Source organism: Gopherus evgoodei, chromosome 20 (genome assembly GCF_007399415.2).
Source record: "Gopherus evgoodei ecotype Sinaloan lineage chromosome 20, rGopEvg1_v1.p, whole genome shotgun sequence".
NCBI lineage: Eukaryota > Metazoa > Chordata > Testudines > Testudinidae > Gopherus > Gopherus evgoodei.
Genome location: NC_044341.1, coordinates 9,314,993 through 9,333,859, shown reverse-complemented (window position 1 = coordinate 9,333,859; position 18,867 = coordinate 9,314,993). Strand labels below are relative to the sequence as shown.

The 18,867-nt window shown below is 43.7% G+C and overlaps 1 protein-coding gene across 2 annotated transcripts in view; it reads right to left on the bottom strand.

Moving 5' to 3' along the window:
• The window catches only part of MAN1C1 (mannosidase alpha class 1C member 1), an 85,356-nt gene continuing 66,489 nt past the window's right edge, over window positions 1-18,867 (bottom strand). The window contains exons 6-12 of one of the 2 annotated variants that reach the window (XM_030538897.1): window positions 13,301-13,424; window positions 10,126-10,219; window positions 6,166-6,281; window positions 5,818-6,037; window positions 2,286-2,458; window positions 1,267-1,382; window positions 1-806 (exon numbers count right to left, since the gene is read on the bottom strand). In XM_030538897.1, the coding sequence (XP_030394757.1) occupies window positions 683-806; window positions 1,267-1,382; window positions 2,286-2,458; window positions 5,818-6,037; window positions 6,166-6,281; window positions 10,126-10,219; window positions 13,301-13,424 (967 nt within the window). In that variant the 3' untranslated portion in view covers window positions 1-682. Of the gene's footprint in view, window positions 807-1,262; window positions 1,383-2,285; window positions 2,459-5,817; window positions 6,038-6,165; window positions 6,282-10,125; window positions 10,220-13,300; window positions 13,425-18,867 lie in introns of those variants that run through there. The other variant, XM_030538899.1, reaches the window with a different exon arrangement.

Sequence of the window (18,867 nt, the reverse complement as noted above, 5' to 3'; positions counted from 1 at the left end):
TTTTACAAGACCTTTTATTCTATTTCACAGATTTGAATATTACAGCAGTGCAATTTATTACAAGTGACTCATAGCATTTAGTTCCAAATAAAAGTAGAAAACCACAAACATTATAAAGGAAAGTTACATGTGATGCAATATACTGGAAATATGTTTTTAAGAGCACAGGAAACAATATATAAAAATACATTTGGGTCAAGAATTTTGCAGACATTTTTTGTTTTAGTTACAATGTTGACACCACGTAGAAAGCACAGTATATTGAAAACTGTAATTAAAAATATGATAAAATCCAACTGTATATAAAAGGCAAAAATCAAAACGAAAAATGAAAGGAAGAACAAGGGGGAAAAGTCGATTGTATGGCAAACTTCCAATCCTTTGGCCACTAGAAAACAAAGTCAGTGGATTTCATATAAATTCTCTGTATAAAGGAATGTCCATGATCTGTTTACAATATGGCCCAGAATTAACATCTTGTGACCAGGCTAATAGATCTCCTCATAGAGGAAAACAAGGTGCTCATGTCACAGTTTATTCTCCCCAGTATAATACTGTCCGGAATTGGACCAGTGCTCCCAAAACACCATTTTAGGAACATCGCTAATTCCTTTAATGGAAAGGAAAGGCAGGAACCCGCTATAGAGTGCCACCGAAGTAGGGAGTTTGAGTAACAGTATCATTATTGCATGCTTGCTTTAGCTTTAATGTTTGTGTGGTTCACCGGCAGTGGGTGGGCTTCCGTGTTGAATACCCAGTCTTCCAGAGACAGCACGTCATCGTCACAGAACAGAAGATACAGGTACCTGCAGCCACATGGCAGGAGGAGAGAAAAGAAAAACCGTTAAGCTGGGTTACAGAAAGACTCTAATGGGATTCCAAGTGTACCTACAAGGCCAGATCCTCAGGGCGGTAAATGGCATAGCTCAAAATCCGAAAAGTTAAGTTGATTTAAACAGGCTTTAGCTGAGAAACTGGCCCAAACGCCTGTTAAATACAGAGCATTGCTGAAAATGACAGAACACTTGAGAAACTGCTGAAATTGATCCCAAAGCAGGTTCACCTCGCTTTATGTAACTGTTCTGCAGAAGAGACACAAAAAGCCTGCAGTATCCCATCATCTTCCCCAGTTTGCTCTGCAGGGAACCCAGCGCTTTCTAAGATGAAGCTATTGCGTATTTTGCATGAAGACAACCCACAACATAAAGACTTTTGTGCCTCGAGAGGAGATTTATTCTGAAAGCTGTCTCATGATGCTAGACTTACTTTAATGTCTCTGCCAGAAAAAAACTCTGTTGCATGTTGTCATGGCTTGGGGTGGTGGTATAAACATCTCGGATCCCAGAGAAGCCTGCTTCTACTCTACAATATTTTTCCAGTGCCTGAGAAAAGAAAATAAATCTGAGCGACACCCAGCTACATAGAGTAATTTGTTAATCAGCATCAGCAGTGTTACAAGTCAGGTTTACAAATCAGATTCAGGTTTTATAGCAGCTTCTCTCTCACTGAAGAGTTTGCTCATTACCCAAGAGTCCAGGAAAGATGCTAATTCTAATGAAACAGCTGGAAAATGGTAAACATGTACAGCTTATTGATTGCTTGGTGTTGATGCTCCCCCCATATCAATAGGTGTCAAAGAGTAACTCTTTGCTTTTACACAGCACCTTTCCAAGACACTTTATGAATGCCTGAATTCTGCCATTGAAATGCATCCACCTCTGGGGCACAGAGGAGCAGCCCTGTGCACATCACACCAGAAAACAGTGTTGGAGTGAGAAGACATTTTAGCCGAGAAGTCTCTCTGGGATCTTTTACACCCTCACAGCACAGAGAAGATCTTGCCTTTTACAGTCTCATTCTGAAGATCCAAACACAGTATTTGATGCTCATATCTCTACCTTAATACAAACAGGGCTGAGTCGACCCTGCAAGAATATGAAACTATGGTTTCACAGAGTCTAGATAATTCCAAATGTGTGGCTCAATCCACTACATCTGACATTACTACATTCATAGCCAGTACATTGTCTGAGGTCTGCGGCTCTTTTTTCCTCCAAACCCTGTACAGTTTATTATCATTTTTTAAATGAAGCCCAAACATTTCCAATGATCAGTAAAGAGACAAAAGTAAATGAGGTTTCTCTTTATATTACTGTGCGGTAGCTAAGAGATGACATTGGCTAATACGATTAAAACTCAGCTTATCCTTTTCCTAGCCTAGGAAAAGATGCCTGTAAGAATCCACGGTTCTGTAATGGTTAATGCTGCGTAATTCATGATCATACCTTTACAACTTCCCAACCCCACTGTCTGTATTTCGGATCATGGGTCAGCCTCCACATGTACATGTAGCTTTCTACCACTTCAGGGCGCAGTATGTAATAGCGCTCGCTGAGTCTGGTGGCCATGGCTTCTGTTCCAGAATCAAAGCGAAAAGCTTCAGGGCCAAGCTTGGTATCTGAGCAAGAAAGACAAACCCACACACATAATAATCACCTTTCAAAATTCATAACCGACGCTAACAGCTTTTATAGGTGTTTTTATGCTGCATTAATACAGCCGAGGCTTGCTATGGGGTGCAACAAGCAATCCGTCATGTCAACGCACCAGTATCAGTTCAGATATGGTGTCAAACAAGTGCAACTCTGCTGTCTCAAAGAATGCGCTTACTTATCCCAGCTCTGAATACGGCTCAGTAAAATAAGTGGAGAAATACGAAAAGTAAATTGAATGGGGTTCTGAAAATAGCAGCTTGGCCCATGGCAACAAGATCAAAGGGTCACATTCCATCCTGTTGTAAGTGTGTGCAAGAAGTCACTGGATTTTTGCCTGGGCTGAATTGGGTCCTACGACTCCTGATGGATGCTCTCAGAGACATCTCTCTCACACCGGATTAGGGTCAGGAACCCCCACTGCTTCCACTGCAGTCAACAGGAGTTGAGAGGTGCTGAGCAGCATTCTCAGGATCAGGCCCTAGTGAGAAACATCAGCTAAAAAGCTCCTACAGCAGAGCCCTGGAAAAGGAAACTATTCAGAGACAATGTAGCTATACTGTTGATACCCCAGTGCTTCTCATGTTTGTATGTTGTCTCAGGTACGGGTTTGACTTCATGGTCATTGGGCCCTCCAGACGGAGCAATCATTGAAGGACAAATGCAAAATACTCCACTTGGGAAGGAACAATCAACTGCACATGTACAAACTGGGAAATGACTGCCTCGGATGGAGCACTGCAGAAAGGGATCTGGGGGTCACAGTGGATCATAAGCTAAATATGAGTCAACACTGTAACTCTGTTGCAAAAAAAAAAAAGCAAACATCATTTTGGGATGTATTAGCAGGAGTGTTGTAAGCAAGACACAAGAAGTAATTCTTCCGCTCTGCTCTGCTAAGGCCTCAGCTGAAGTATTGTGTCCAGTTCTGGGTGCCACATTTCAGGAAGGATGTGGACAAACTGGAGAAAGTCCAGAGAAGAGCAACAAAAATGATTAAAGGTCTAGAAAATGTGACCTATGAGGGAAGATTGAAAAAAATTGGATCTGTTTGGTTTGGAGAAGAGAAGACAGAGGGGACATGATAACGGTTTTCAAGTACATAAAAAGCTGTTATAAGGAGGAGGACAAAAAATTGTTCTCATTAACCTCTAAGGAGCTTGGGCTTAAACTAGTGCAAGAGACATGTTTAGTTTGGACACTAGGAAAAACTTCCTGTCAGGGTGGTTAGGACTGGAACACACTGCCTGGGAGGTTGTGGAATCTCCATCACTGGAGGTTTTTAAGAACAGGTTAGATGTCAGGGATGGTCTAGTTATTACTCAGTCCTGTCTTGAGCACAGGGGACTGGACTAGATGACTTCTCAAGGTCTCTTCCAGTCCTACTATTCTATGATCATTACTGTACAGTCATGAGGGATGTTTTTCAAACGGACGATCAGAAGTTAGCTGGAACTGTGTTTGCCACCCTTTCCCCTCCTTTAGCTTCTGGTATGTTAACTTTTCTTTTGAAATAGAGATCGCTATGAAATCGGATGGAATTACTTTCAATTGTATTTTCTGATTACAAAATAATAAAAAACTACTAGTGCTTTGTCCTTCTCAAGTGCCTTTCATGTGAGGATCTCAAAGGGAACACACACTCTCACAATCCCTATGAATTAGAAAATTATCACCCCTATTTTACAGATGGGGAAATTGAGGCATAGGGTTGCCTGAGATCAAGCCAAACCAATGACAGAGTTGGAAACAGAATCCAAATCTCTTGGTCTGGTGCTGTAGCCAAAGACTATCTTTCACATACACACTTTGTTTCTTTACACACCTTATTTGCCCTACCTGAGCCATGTTATAAGAGTGAGAGAACAGGGAACTTACAGCACGAACAACTCGCATTGTTTCCTGAGCACCAGGGAAAAGGTTAAATGCACAGCTGCTGTCTGAAACACTGCGAGCTGGCTGATACAGACAGAAGGGTAGCTGCTAATGGCAGGCTTAGTGCTGTCCTTTCAATGGTGATGGATACACTTATTGGTGAAAAATGGCTCCAGGCAGTTGCAGCCCGCGGGTTGTTAGCTCAGACGGCCTAGCTGCAGTTCTGCAAGCGCTGTGAAAATAGTTTGAAAATACAATTCCAGCTTGGCTTGAAGTTTGTTAGAGCTGCTTTAGGCAAATGAGCTCGACGCAGTTCATAAATAGGTGCTTGCTGATGCAGTTAAGACGCGAAACAATCAAAAGGAACAGTTATCAAAGAGAGGCACATTGCAGGCAAGCCTCCGGGGCAGCAGACTGCAACTACATATACTCAGATGTGCTAGACAAATGCTCATAAAGAAAGGAACAAAGTCCAAATAATTACAAGCATGTTGAAGCTGGGTGTGTGTAGAGCTAACCACAGCTCTCGAGTCATCAGCAAGATCTTTTTGGTTATATGATCTTGCCAAATTACATACTATAATAATATCAATATGTGGCACTTTCAGAAATGCTTTTCATCTGCGGATCTCAAAGTGCTTTAAAAAGGAGGTGAGTGTCACCATTCACATTTAAGACAAGCACTTCTAGCTTGAACAGTGACTTGCCAAGGGATCGCCACATTTGTCCTGTTGTTAGTATGGTTAGTCTTTATATGCCTGCATTGAATGCCTTACGTGAAAGCAAATATTCAACACATGTTGTTTGCGAAGAACGCTGTGTGAATGAGAAAGATTTTACTGAATGTGGGGAAATATGGAGAGACTTACACAATCTTCTCTTAGGAAGGCTGCAGTAGGGATTGATGGTTTGGGTGCGTTTTAAGAAGGAATAACAGAACTCAGTTCCCTGTTTCTAACACCCTACATAATGCTCAACTGCTCATTTAGCTTGTTTCAGTTGTATATTGTGGGAGAAATGAAAGGCAGATCAGTGCTTTACTCCATTTCTTATGGCAATACCTCAAAGTGCTGATATATAGGAACACAGATCACTCCTTTTATACGGCGAAAGCATGGCTTTGTGATTAGAGCATAGGACCGGGCTTCAGTAGATCTTGGTCAGTTACCAGCTCCGCTGCTGGTTTCTTGTATACCTTTGCGTAAGACACTCAACCTCTCTATGCCTCAGTTTCCCTATCTAAAAGGGGGATACCAATATTAACTTTTCTCACAGGGGTGCAGCAAGGACAGATGAATGTTAAAAGCCCTCTTATTTTGATGGAAGATGCTGCAGAAGTGCCAAAGAATTACTGCAATCCTTTTCGCATGCGAGATTCATTTTTTTAGCGGCTGTAAATCCTTACCTACCACAGTAATTTATCAGCAGTACTTTAATCCACAATGTTTACCTGAGCGTGTATAAGATTCATGACACGTGTGAGTAATCTCTGCAGCTAGGTCCATATAATGTTGCTTTTTCTCTTCCGCTGCTTGTTCTGCTCCAAGGGCTATCATGCCACCAGAGAAGCAAGCCAAATGGCCCATTTTGTGATCCAAGACGCCACCTCTCCATTCTGCAATGTAGGTCAATCCTCCAGCAGATTTTTTAACCAAATGTTTTTCTATAGCCTAAAATGTATTAAAAATCAATATCTGAACACATCTTGCAGGAAGGAAAAACAAACTGCTTTGACTAACATTCTGTTGGACAAAATATTCCTTGTAAGAAATACAGCTGAAGAAACAATCTAACTTACCTCAAGTGCATCATTATACATCTTTTTAGCTTCAGTGTCTCTCTTGTCTGACATCAGCCAGGATTTGATCAGATATTCATAAAAGCTGTCCCCCAGGCCTCCCACGGAGACGTGGTCTGCAATGGTGGTAGCCAACAAGAGATTGCTGCATAACTACTTTTGCACACGATTTATGATGCACAGTTGCTTTACCAGCCAGAACAATTCCGTAAAATAGTTTAACTCATTTCTCCCCCCTTTTTGGCTTTCTGTTGGAAGCTAGCATTAAATTGTTTAGAAAATTAAGAAGGAAAGTGTAACCATAAGGAAAACATTTGGTCTTTTACCACGTGCCAGTTGCCCTTAATAAAACTACTCAAAGCTTTTACTTGCCAGAGTTATTTACATGATAAATTGATGACGCTTCCTGTTTATGACATAAAAACCATATCCTGGGCTAAGAAACTGAGAGCAGGCACATACATGGATGCATCTGCAACTATGCATGTCCACTGGACATCACGGGCCAGATCCTCAAAATATTTAGGTGCCTAATGCTCACTGAAAATAATGAGGGTTAGACACCTAACTACCTTTGAAGATGTGGCTCTACCTCTCACTCGTCCCCTCACGGAGAGGGGGTGTAACAAAAGGAAGAAGGGGAGAATACGAATTGGATATCGGCATCACAGCAGAAAAAGGATGATGGGCAGAACTGCCAGCAGAGGGCACCCTGGCTGCTAAAGGGGACTAGCTGTTTCTACTCCCTGCCTGGATGTGATACAGCCTGCATGCGGAAGTCCTAGGTTTCTGGTATATTAAAATAAAGCCAGGTGGGGAGATGTGCACTAAATATTTACTTGTGGGGAAATCAGAATTCCAAGGCTGCCTGTTCAGACTACATAGTGGTACGACCTTACTGAAGAGGAGAATGCTAAGCAATCACTATAGGAAGGAGGTTTGACAGCGCAGCGGCAGATGTCTGCCTGGGGAATCAGCATGGGAAACAGCTGGACAGATTTCCATCTTTAAAATGCAATGGGGGAAAACCCAACACTACCTCTCTGGAGCAGCCAAATTCACCCTTCAAATGAGCAAGAAAAAATACTTCTCCTAGCCATTTAAATTTGGAACGGACTAGACCTAGTAACTAGGGTACCCACCTACAGGTCTGCATGGATATCATTTTAAACGTTAAGTAGATACAGTAAGTTTTTCGGATTAGCTGTTCTGTTTTTCCACTTTTCTGTGTGTGCATATCAAGTCCTGGGGTTTATTTTGAACACTAAATCCTATCTAGAGGAGAGATCAACAGCCATGCTTGTGACTGACCCGAGGAGCAACATCTCTGATAAAGTATGTGGCCAATGAACTGCAGAATAATCCATGGCAAAACAATGGGATTAGAAACCCAGATTCGGGAAAGAGGATAGAATATTTGACAAATACAGGCTTCGGACTGTCTTTAAATGGAAGGTGTATGATCCTAGGCGTGTCAGAACAATCACTAAAGCAAGAGTATTAGAGCAGAATTGTTTTCCACGTGTTAAAAGCAAGGCCAGAATTTGCCTCCCAGGCCCGGTGCGTAAACAAGCCATTAATTTCACCAGGAAGCCTGTGCTTTAATTTTCAAAAGCCAACTACTGCAGCTAGCAGAGCTCCAGCATTTCCTCCTCATTGGGCTGGTCTGATCATTTGCTCTGGTCACGGTTACACCTTTTAGGGAAAACAGGACAATTCTACGGAAAAGGGCTTACTGCAAACAGCTTTAACAAAGAGAAAGAAAATGAAAGACTGGCACCTATGATAGTCCCTGTGGCAGGCAACAGCTACAGTCTCTCTCTACCTCGGCATCTGCCACCAGCTGACTCTTAGGTCCATCCGCGAGTTCCTAGGCTGAGCAGTTTCTCAGCTCCCTGGATATCAGATTCGGATCATGAGGCCAGCTCACATGCTGCTGCCATAAGAAGTCTGAGGTGCTATCAGGCCATCTTAGCCAGCTGGTGAATTTTTCTCTAGTCCTGTGGCGTCAGCTCTGCCTCCAGCTCACTCCAAACCATCTAAACAGGGGCAGTTATTAACCAGCGTGGTGCTCCAGCAAACCTCTGGGGAGCCCTGTAAGCATTACAAAAGATGGGATCAGGATGTCTAAAATTGATTAAATTAATGGATTTAAATGGAACCGAATTGGTGGCCAAACCGGATTAACACTGAATACACAGAAGGTGTTCTACACACTTAAATCTAGTCACTTACACTTAGAAGAATATGGGCACAGCTCTTTGGGAAGTGATGCATTAGCAACCAGTTATCGGAATGAAAGACTGACAAATCTGAGTCACATTATTCCCCCCCACCTCTATGCTGAAAGCAGGCAGGACTGGCACTTTTGTCTGGGGAAATGTACCATGCTGATGCAAATGGTAATGACCTAAAGAAAATATCATCACAAGGATGTAGCACTAGGATGCAAGATTAATTTTTGAAGTGGAAACGCTGCAATAACTCTGCAAACACAAATGTGAAGGGACGGGTGAAGCCACTTCCAAGAGGATGTGGATAATTCAGAAAGCCAATTAATGGGACGAACCGGGGAACTGACTTTTTTCTCACTGAAGTTCTGGTTTACTGGGACAATTGTAATTGTTCAAGATGTTTTGCTGGGACTATTTTCAACACAAGCCTTGTCGATTACGGTTAAGAGCTGTTGCTAGGGCAGTTAAAGGTCAGGGATTGATCACAGCTAGTGCTCTCTCAGCTGTCTCATACAATAACAGCTGTGCAACTGCCTCGTCAATTACAGTTAGCACTACTAATATAGTGCTTAAAAACGTCACATGTGATCCAGGGGAATGAACAGAGTTGCAGAGACATGAGGCAAAAATTGTTTCAATGAACTTTGCTTAACTGGGACCTGTTTGAGTCCACTGAGGAGGCCAAACTAAAAGCAGCCTCTACTTTACTTCCTGGGTGATTGTAAATAGCAATGCCCTGAGTAAAATTCTGCTGTCAGACCAGTAATGCAACGGGGTGGGAAGGGCACAGGCAGGGGCTCTGCACAAATGGGGAGAAGTGGAAGAGAGGCATCAGGACTGACATACTGGAGAGCAATATTTTGCCTTTGAACAACAGAACAGACATTGCCTGGCCTTTTTTCTGGATATTGGAAGGGTGAAGTGGCTTAGGAAGAGGCAGGATCAGAATAAAGACACTGTTCCTACTGTCCTCATGATCCCATATGTTCTTCCCTCTTGCACATCTGTATTTTCCTCCTGGACCAGTGTTGCATTCCTAATAGTGATGCAAGAGACAGACAGGCACACACACACATCCCACTCATTGCATCAATAGGAAAATCCAACAGCAAGTACCACAGTAAGGGGTGCATTAGTGCATGTATGAGATTGACTAGAGGAATAGCAGGGCAGGCTTCCTTCACTCCTTATATTTCTCATGTTGTTTTCTGAGGAGGATCTCAAACTCCACTCTCTTACTGCTTCTCCAGATGACTTCTTACTTGCTGCATTAAATATAGTAACAAACCAAATCTCTTTGGTCTCATCCTGTGGCTTTCATGTGTAACTCCCAGGGAGGACAATGGGATCACTCAAGTGAGGATGGGGGCCTTAAAGAGACATGACAACTTTTAACAAATCATGTAGCATAATCCTACCATGTACCATACTATCCCATGTACTATGGGGTCTAACCCTCACTCTGGAGGTGAGATACTCAGCTGGGAATAAGATTCCTGTGAAAGATGATTATACTGCATCTTCTCAATACGGTTACCTTTATCTAATCACCATGGATAATGAGTTCCTTGACCAGCATTAGTGAGGGCTTTTATCAGACAGATGAGAAATTTCCTTGGCTCGCTGTTCTTGCAGTTACAAATCACCTTCTAAAGAACAGCATAAATGCTGAAAGGCATCAGTAGCATTTCCTGAGCACAGCTCGGAATAAGAGTGAGATACTTACGCTGTACCCAGTTCCCAGTGACCGGGCTGAGAAAGTTAGGATACAGGCCCTGTGGTTTCTCAATTCTGTTCAGGACTTTGCGGATGTTCATCACCTACAAAGAGGAAACGGACAAGACACTTCTATTTTTCCAGTAAGAAATCCAACATTTCTGCACTGTAAGTTAAACTAGCGACACTTTGCAATTAGAATCACAGGGCTGGAAGGGACCTCGAGATGTCATCTAGTCTTGTTCCCTGCACCCAAGGCAGGACTAAGTAATAACTTGACCATTCCTAACAGGTGTTTGTCTAACCCGCTCTTAAAAACCTCCAATGATGGAGATTCCTCAACAGCCTTAAGCAATTTATTCCAGTGCTTAACCACTCTGACAGTAAGGAAGTTATTCCTAATCTCCAACCTAAACCTCTCTTGCTGCAATTTACAGACTTTAAGGTCAGAAGGGACCATTATGATCATCTAGTCTGACCTCCTGCACAATGCAGGCCATACAATCTCACCCACCCACTTCTATAACAAACCCATAACCTATTTAAGCCCATTGCTTCTTGTCTAGCCTCAGAAGTTAATGAGAACCATTTTTTTCTATTGGTTTTAACATCAAGTTGGACAAGCAATGGTCCAAGGAGAGTGTCATTTATTGTAAATGCTGCTATTGTTTCAGGATTGGGAAATGAAAACGATCATACCCCTTAGGAAAGGGTCCTCAAGAGAGTGACCTTTCTATAGGGATTCTGAGGCCCAGGGGATAATATTCGTTATTAAATTCTATAGGTTTTTAGAATAATTTCTAGAGTCTCACCTACGTCTCAATGCCACAAGGCACATAAGCACTTGCTTAACTTTGAATTCAATGGGACTGCTCACATGCTTAAATATCTTGCTGAATCAGAGCCTTTAATTCCTAGGACAGCCGCACTTAATTCCTACAGAGCCTCTGTTGGTTTCAACCCTGTTAAACACAACAGGACTTGTACATAACGGATGAAAATAAATTGTATGCAGTATATATATTCCATTGTAACCTACACAACAGCTTATATACTCTAAACCTTTTAGAAGATTAGACAATTTATATGGCAAAAGCTGGCCACTCAGATTTAAATCAGTGTTTCCAAGGAAGTGCTAATGCTGCCCGACATTTACTGAAGTTTAGTAGCATGGCACATTAATGACCTGTTTGAACAAAGACATGGATGGACATTATTCCCATTAAAACTCACACGAGTCCCAAGCTGCATGCTAATGAGTTGATTTGCTCCTCTGAAGTCATTTCCCTCCGGATGGCTGGCTGAGCCCATATCCTCCTGTGCTTCCTCTCTCGCATGGTGTTATCTTTAACCCCATACGTTTGCAGTAGAATATAATGAGCATGTTCAGGGTGGGAGAAGGTTCTTACCCTAATTCGTTTGCTGGGTTTGCAGCCATAAAAGGGGAACTCGATTGCTTTCCAGAGAGATGGGGGGGACAGACTATACCAATACAGCACAATTTAACAACAAGGAATTTGGGATTAATCCTAGATTTAAACACTGCCCCCCCTCCGCCCCTTTGCCCACCCCTTATGTTTTTGGCACACATCTGCCCTTCAGTCGCTCATTCAGCTCCCTTTCCTACCCCATCCACTTTCCTTTCTTGTATCTCTCTCTTCTCTCTCTCTCTCTCTTTCTCTTTTTTCCTCTCCTTTCTGCAATTTATCATTATCCTTTTCCTCTTGTAGTATATTAGCCTCCCTTCTTTGTTCCACATTTCCATTTCTTCCTTATCTTTCCCATTCAGTTTCCACTTTTCTTCATTTTCTGCTTCTCTCTCCTATTCGACATTGTCTCTCTCATTATTTGTTCATGGTCTCTGTTAACTTTTCTCTACCATGCTCTCCCACTCCCTTTCCATTCTGCAGCTCTCCCCCTGACCCCAAAATCACTGAGCAAGCAGGGTGGCAGGCTAATGCTGCGAAACATCCTGTGAAATCTGTTCTCGAGCTATTTCCCTGGAAATACAGGGAGGACAATCGAAGTATTTTCACCACACACTCGTGCTCTGGGGGTGATCCATTTTCATCAGACTCACAGGGGAGGTTCTGATGCTAATTGGAGTGATTTGTCTCCCTCAGAATGAGTTCCTTAGGGAACATGTGGGGAAAGCTAATGATAGCTAGTATCCTACAGTATATTAAGTTGCTCTCACATGCACTATAAGATCACTTGGAAAAACACCTCAAGGTAACATGTAATATTCATAGATTTTAAATTTAGAAGTTACAAAAGGAATTCAATGTGTCAGCTGTCAGACTTTTCCCATGTACGAGACCTTTGCGAAAATCCTGATGGCTGGGGCATTGCATTTAAAGTCAGTTTAGAGCAGCAATTCTCCACGGCTGCAGTGCAGTAATATTAACATACCCGAGTTATTAACCATTATTGTTGTGGGTTAATGTAGCCTGGGCCTCTGTATTTAGGACTAGCTTTTTGCCTCAACTTACTAAGACCGAGGCACAAAAAAATGAAGGCATCTGCCAGTCACCACCACCAGGAAGCAGGAATGTGGAAGGGCCAAAAAAATTTAAATAAGGGGAAAAAAAAGTCTTAGGAGTCTTCCAACCCCAAGTGGAGCAACAGAACCTCAGACAGATAAGAGTGTGGTCAATGCACAAGACTGGTGCATAGATGTGGGACTCAGTCCTTAAAAAATATAATCAGTGCTGCAGACTCCATCCCAGAAGGAGTCATTAGACTCATCGGTATGGTGCATACACGAGTTATTCAGCCAATTCTCTCACATGATACACTGACTTGATGTAAAGACAAACGGTGGGACAGTCAGCACGGCACAGATTGAGTCTGGAATTCTGCCGTTGGAGGCTGGGATCAGCTGAAGTGCTTGTGCTGACAGGCTGGAGGCAAGGCATTTGCAGGGGAGAGTCCCTGGCTGCCGGATCCCGTTAGTGACCTCCCCAGCTCGCAAGGCACATATTTATAGTCACGTGTCTGTCTGTGGATCGTCACCAGAAAGGTTTCTCTTGTGGTGAGCTGGGGTGGTACAGCAAGGATGGCGAGCTGCACTGTCTGCTCTGGGCGGCTGCATGTAACATGCTACTTTATGTCATAAGCCCAGATGCCCGGGTGACGGGTACATAAGAATCATTTCAGTAAAGAATGAGTAGTTAAGCACTTGCCTTTTCTGCAAACACTGGGTTTCCAGAGAGCTCCGAGAGGTGCAGGAATTCTAAATGCAGGGTGCCAAATTCTGCTAAGATACTGCTTCCTGCAGAGGCCCAGCCCCAACTCCAGCTCATGCCACTGTGAGGACAAAACAGGGAGCCTTCATTACCAAGCAAACACAGCAGGTTTCTTTACAAGCCTGGGGCAAAGCTCTCCCTCTGTATGCCCTGGGCAGAGCCTGCATTTGCTCTGCAGTGTGAAACCCCTACTAGATGCCAATGGTGTGGAGAATTTTGCTTTTAACCAATATGGCTCAACAGCATTCGCAGGTTTACAGGGACCTTGTGTGTTGAACAATTAATGGCACCAAAGTGTTCTTAGCTTTATAGGGGTAGTTTGGCCCACAGCAAACAAGCTGGCTGAGCAGGTCCACTGGACCAGACAATCTCAAATAACCACGAGCTCCTACACAGAGATGGGCTTGAATCAGTCCCTCAATGCAAACTCACACAAGGGCTGCATTGGGGGAAGGCACAGAGGGAGGATGGAATCTGAAACCAGGTTTCCCAGTTGGCTCATCCCTACAATGGACTAATCCAAAACCCCGGATTCCTGGAAGTTTGGGAGGCTTGAAAGCCTAGTTTTGAGGTGCAGCACTACCTTTAATCTGACAGTTATACAGTGCCTCACATGCTTTGTATGCCTCTACATTTAACACCATAGAATCATAGAATATCAGGGTTGGAAGGGACCTCAGGAGGTATCTAGTCCAACCCGCTGCTCAAAGTAGGACCAATTCCCAACTAAATTATCCCAGCCAGGGCTTTGTCAAGCCTGACCTTAAAAACCTCCAAGGAAGGAGATTCCACCACCTCCCTAGGTAACCCATTCCAGTGCTTCACCACCCTCCTAGTGAAAAAGTTCTTCCTAATATCCAACCTAAACCTCCCCCACTGCAACTTGAGACCATTACTCCTCGTTCTGTCACCTGGTACCACTGAGAACAGTCTAGATCCATCCTCTTTGCTATCCCCTTTCAGATAGTTGAAAGCAGCTATCAAATCTGCCCTCATTCTTCTCTTCTGCAGACTAAACAATCCCAGTTCCCTGAGCCTCTCCTCATAAGTCATGTGCTCCAGCCCCCTAATCATTTTTGTTACCCTACAGACATGACACGTTCAAAAACCACCCTGGGTTCTAATATCCATGCAGCCCAATGTTCTACTCTGAGACACTCTGACTTCCTGGGCCTCATCTTACAGACCTTGCAAAGAATGGAGGGCCAGATACACCCACAGAAAGCTAGCAGACACTGTATAAAGCTAATTGTTACACACTTGTTTGGTTCTTTGTTTGGATCTACTCTCACCAGACCCTTCTCCTCTCCCTCCTCCCACAAGCCACTATTCTTTATGCTAATCTCCAGTTCTGCCAACTCTGGGTAGAAAGGAAAAAATCCCCATCTCCGTTACTGCATCAGCACTGTGGGAGTAAATGGGGAGGGTGTGTTTGAACGGTAAAAAGCAGTGTATACACATGGGGGTCCTGTGGTGATAAGGCCTCACACTGGATTGCCAAAGGGGGAGCTCTCTGATCACTAACGTTCTCACTCACTCTTTACTTGCTTTTTCACTTGACCCTTTCCCTGCTCCAACCCACTGCTATAAATTACAGCTCTCTGCAGCGATTCTGTCTCTCACAAATCTACACAGACAGGAAAAGTGACCTATATCTTGAGGGATTAATCCCAAAATAGCCGCTGCAGCTGCTGGCCCAGGGAAGCTCAGCGGTTCTCTTTCCAGCAGTGATGCAGGCTTAGGCTCTCAATTACCATGATTCTTGGTAGATATTGACAATATTACGTATTTCCAATCAGGCGCCTTCCTTTTTTAGGGTAGCCAGAACCATCGCTGAAACTGAGGGAAAACACTAGATGGCGCCTGAAGGCTTCTCTATCAGAAGAGAAGGATTTCTGCTCTTGATCAAGGCTAAAACTAATGACCTTTCATCAGAAAAATGTTACTCTTGTCTGAGAAATGTAGAAAACATTTTTAGGAGCTGGTTATTCCTTATGGCTCCAGAGAAACGCAGCAAACCTTTCAGCAGACAGCCTATTCCCCCTGTAATCTAAACTGAGTGTTCTCTTTCTGTCCAAAACTGGCTGCAAACTTTGCTATGTGCAGTTAGAACAGCTGTCCCAAAAGTGATTGTATTTCAGCAGCAGGAATCCCACTGTCCATATTTGGAGGAAGGGTACAGTAAATGCCAGCTCATTTTGAGTGAGGTTAAATGCAGTATTAGTTTAATATCGGCTATATTTACCGTACAAGACTACATCCTGGTTTTGGAGGGATGCACTACTAAATGATCTCGTGGGTGTTCCTCTACCTGTCCACTTGGACCCTAATCATCATATTTTCTTTAATTGATACACTGAAAGAATTGGAAAATACGACCTCACAAACAGAAATCACCCAATAAGCCATTGGGGCAGATAGGGCAACTTCCTGCACAAACCTTGTTGGATGAAGTTTAAGTTCCTTAGATGTTCATTGTCTTCAAAATGCAGATATTTACGTATTATTTTGGGATTGTAAGTAATGTCTCCAGGGGGGAGATAGCTAGTGTAAGCCTGGGATGTGCGACGAGCTTCAAACTCTTTTAAAGAATGTGCCCTACAAGAATGAACTTTTGGTTAAGTGGGTTTCCAAGGAAATCTCTTGAGGGAGGTGAAGGCAAATGTAGCCCCCCATCTCCAGTTAGGAAAGCCCCAGCCTTTTGAAGCTACGCCCTGGGGAAAGGTCCACTGTTTGCTGACCAGCTGCTCCCTGAATCTCAAGAGCAAAGACCCCCGCTATATAAAAGACAGGCCGACTTGTTCATGGGGGTTCTTGTTCTGAGCAAAAGGTGTTATGAACTTGTCACCACAAGAAAATCTCTGTGTGTGGCTTAACGACTGACTCCAACCAGAGTCCTTGCTGGGGATGGAAATAATCTCTGGTCAGCTTATTCACACTTATTAGTGTTTAGATTCTTTTATTGTTTTAACGTGTTTTCTCTGGAATGCTTTTCACCTTGAGAATAAACGTGCTTGCTTAGGAAAAGCTGTGTGGTACCTTACAACTGTGGGCAATTGCACTGTTCATAGGCTTGGAGGAGAACGCACAGTTCAGCCGCTGGCCATTTTGGCTAGCGGGCTTACTGGAGAAATAAGAGTGTAGACAGGGGGTCGTGTAGCCTGGAAATACCCTGGTCTGGAGGGAGTGAGATGCATGTCTCCACCTAAGACAAGTGATAGCTGAGAAAGGTTGAGAGTGGGTGTTTTTGGTAGACCAGGAAGAGAAATACAGGTGCAGTTGACCTGAACTGGGACAGCTGCTTCAAACTAGATATGTTCTGAATCAACTGGACAAGGCTAAAGACTGTGCTGGTTATGACAAAAGTATTCCTAGCAGGAGTTGAAACAAAAAGACTTGAAAAACTCCATCCCAAATGCTTTGCGTAGACCGTTGGCTGAAAGGCTGCTACAGGCTGGTTCACCAGGGACTCGAAGTAGGACCCAGGGAGAGGTTTGTTGATCAAATGAAGAAGCACCATCACATAGAAAGAGACTCCACCTTCGCCAGCCCTCTGGACTGAAGACAAGCAGGAAGTGGCACTCTGCAGAAAGCATGCTCTAGCACTAAAGCTCAAATGGACTTGGTTTTCCTCGCTAGCTTCTCTCCTAACAGCCGAGAAACATTCCTTCCAAAGACTTGATGATGACACTAGCCTTTAAGGTAAGGGAAGACGTGCAGCTCTAAGAGTAACCTTATTCCAAAAAATACATACTGGTATTTAATAATGATCAAAAGTCTTTTGGCATCAGGCTGGGCATTTCCAGAGCTTTGCAAACAGAGACTATGACACAGCCCTTGCCCCCAAGTGCCAAAGCAGGAAAGAAACAAACACATAAATCAAGATACAGGCTAATCACTCAGAGAGGTTATTGCTTAGAGGGAAGGATGGTGTTTTGGAAGCAGTGGGTTGGAGGAGAGATGTGAAGGGGGGATTGGTGTCTGGCAGGCAGGAAGCAGGAAAAGCCCAGAAGGTAGCAGAAGACAAAGCAGGAAGCCTGGAGTCCAAAAAAGAGACCAAGGGATCAATAAGGAAAGGGGACTGGAGGGAGTGTGGGGACTCACTTGAGGGGGGAGAAGGGAAGGATGGAGGGCCAGAACGGAGAATTTTCCAGTAATCGAGATGATCAAGGCATGGGCCTGGGTTTCCGTGGTGGGAATAGCGATGAAAGATGGATTTTGGTGCTATTAAAGCGGTAGGAGTTGCAGGATTTAGAAAGGATCTGATCATGGCGGGAAAGGAAAGAGAAAAACTGAAGACTGCACTGAGGTGACAAACCTGGGACATGGGAAAGATGGTGGAAGTTGTTAACAACAGAGAAGGGGGAGTGTAGGAGAGGGATCTGTAAGTTCAGTATCAGAAAGAGTGAGTTTGAGATTGTGGAGGAACATCCAGGGGGAAACATTAGAGACAGAAAGGGAGAGGTTGGCGCTAGAGAGCAAGTTATGGAAATGGCCTATGCAGAGAAACCTGTGGAAATGGATGAGATCTCTAAGAGAGAAATGGCGCTAGAAGATGGGGGGGGGGGTAATAAACACAGAACCTGAGGGATCTCAACAGACAAGGGAAGTGATCAGCACCCAAAGGAGATGCTGAAGGAGCAGCCAGCAAGGTGGGAGGAGAATAAGGAGAGCAAAATTATGAAGGCAAAGAAAGGAGAAAAAGCTAAAGAAGGGGTGATCAACTGTGTCAAAAGCAGAGCTATCAAGAAGAACCACAGCTCCTTGACCTTAGAAAGGAGAAGGCTATTAGTGACCGGACAATAATTTCTCTGGAACAGAGTGTGGAGGCAGACTGCATTAGATCAAAGAGGGTGCAGGAGAAAAGGAAATGTAGACAGCTGGAACGAACAGCATGCTCTAGGACCTTGGACAGAGCATTCTTGATGGCACAAGGAATGGGCAGACACTGCAGAATTCAAGAGTGCAAGGGCAGGAGGTGGCACTGAAGTGAGTGGAGAAGATAAGGCAGTAGCGCGCCCATCGGAACAGAAGCAGCATGATCTTTCTCTCCACTTCATTAGAACCTCTACCTAGACCTGGCCTTGTGCCAGGTCTTACGTTTGTTTTGCTCAAAACTTCAGTAAAGAACATTCCAAAAAAGGGATAATGAAACTTCATCGAGCCTGGACCCTGCTGGGTTTCTGTGAGTTAGCAGATCCTGGTTGCAAAAGTAGAAATAAAAGGGTTGAGAGACTGGGCTTTAGTTAGGAAAAACCTTCTGTTGGTTTTGGCATCTGACTGGTAGGAGGTTTGTCCCGATATTCAGACTAAACAGTTCCTCTTTCAAGGTCATCCCACTGCTCCTACTTACACCTCCATGTACTGTATCCCACTGAACTCCTCTCCTTCTGGGGAGCTTTCACTGTTCAAATGCAGGCTGTTTGTTATGTTCCCACCAAAGCCAAGCTACATACATTTAGCTCTTTTCATCTTTGCTCCCACATTGTTACTGCTGGCTCCCA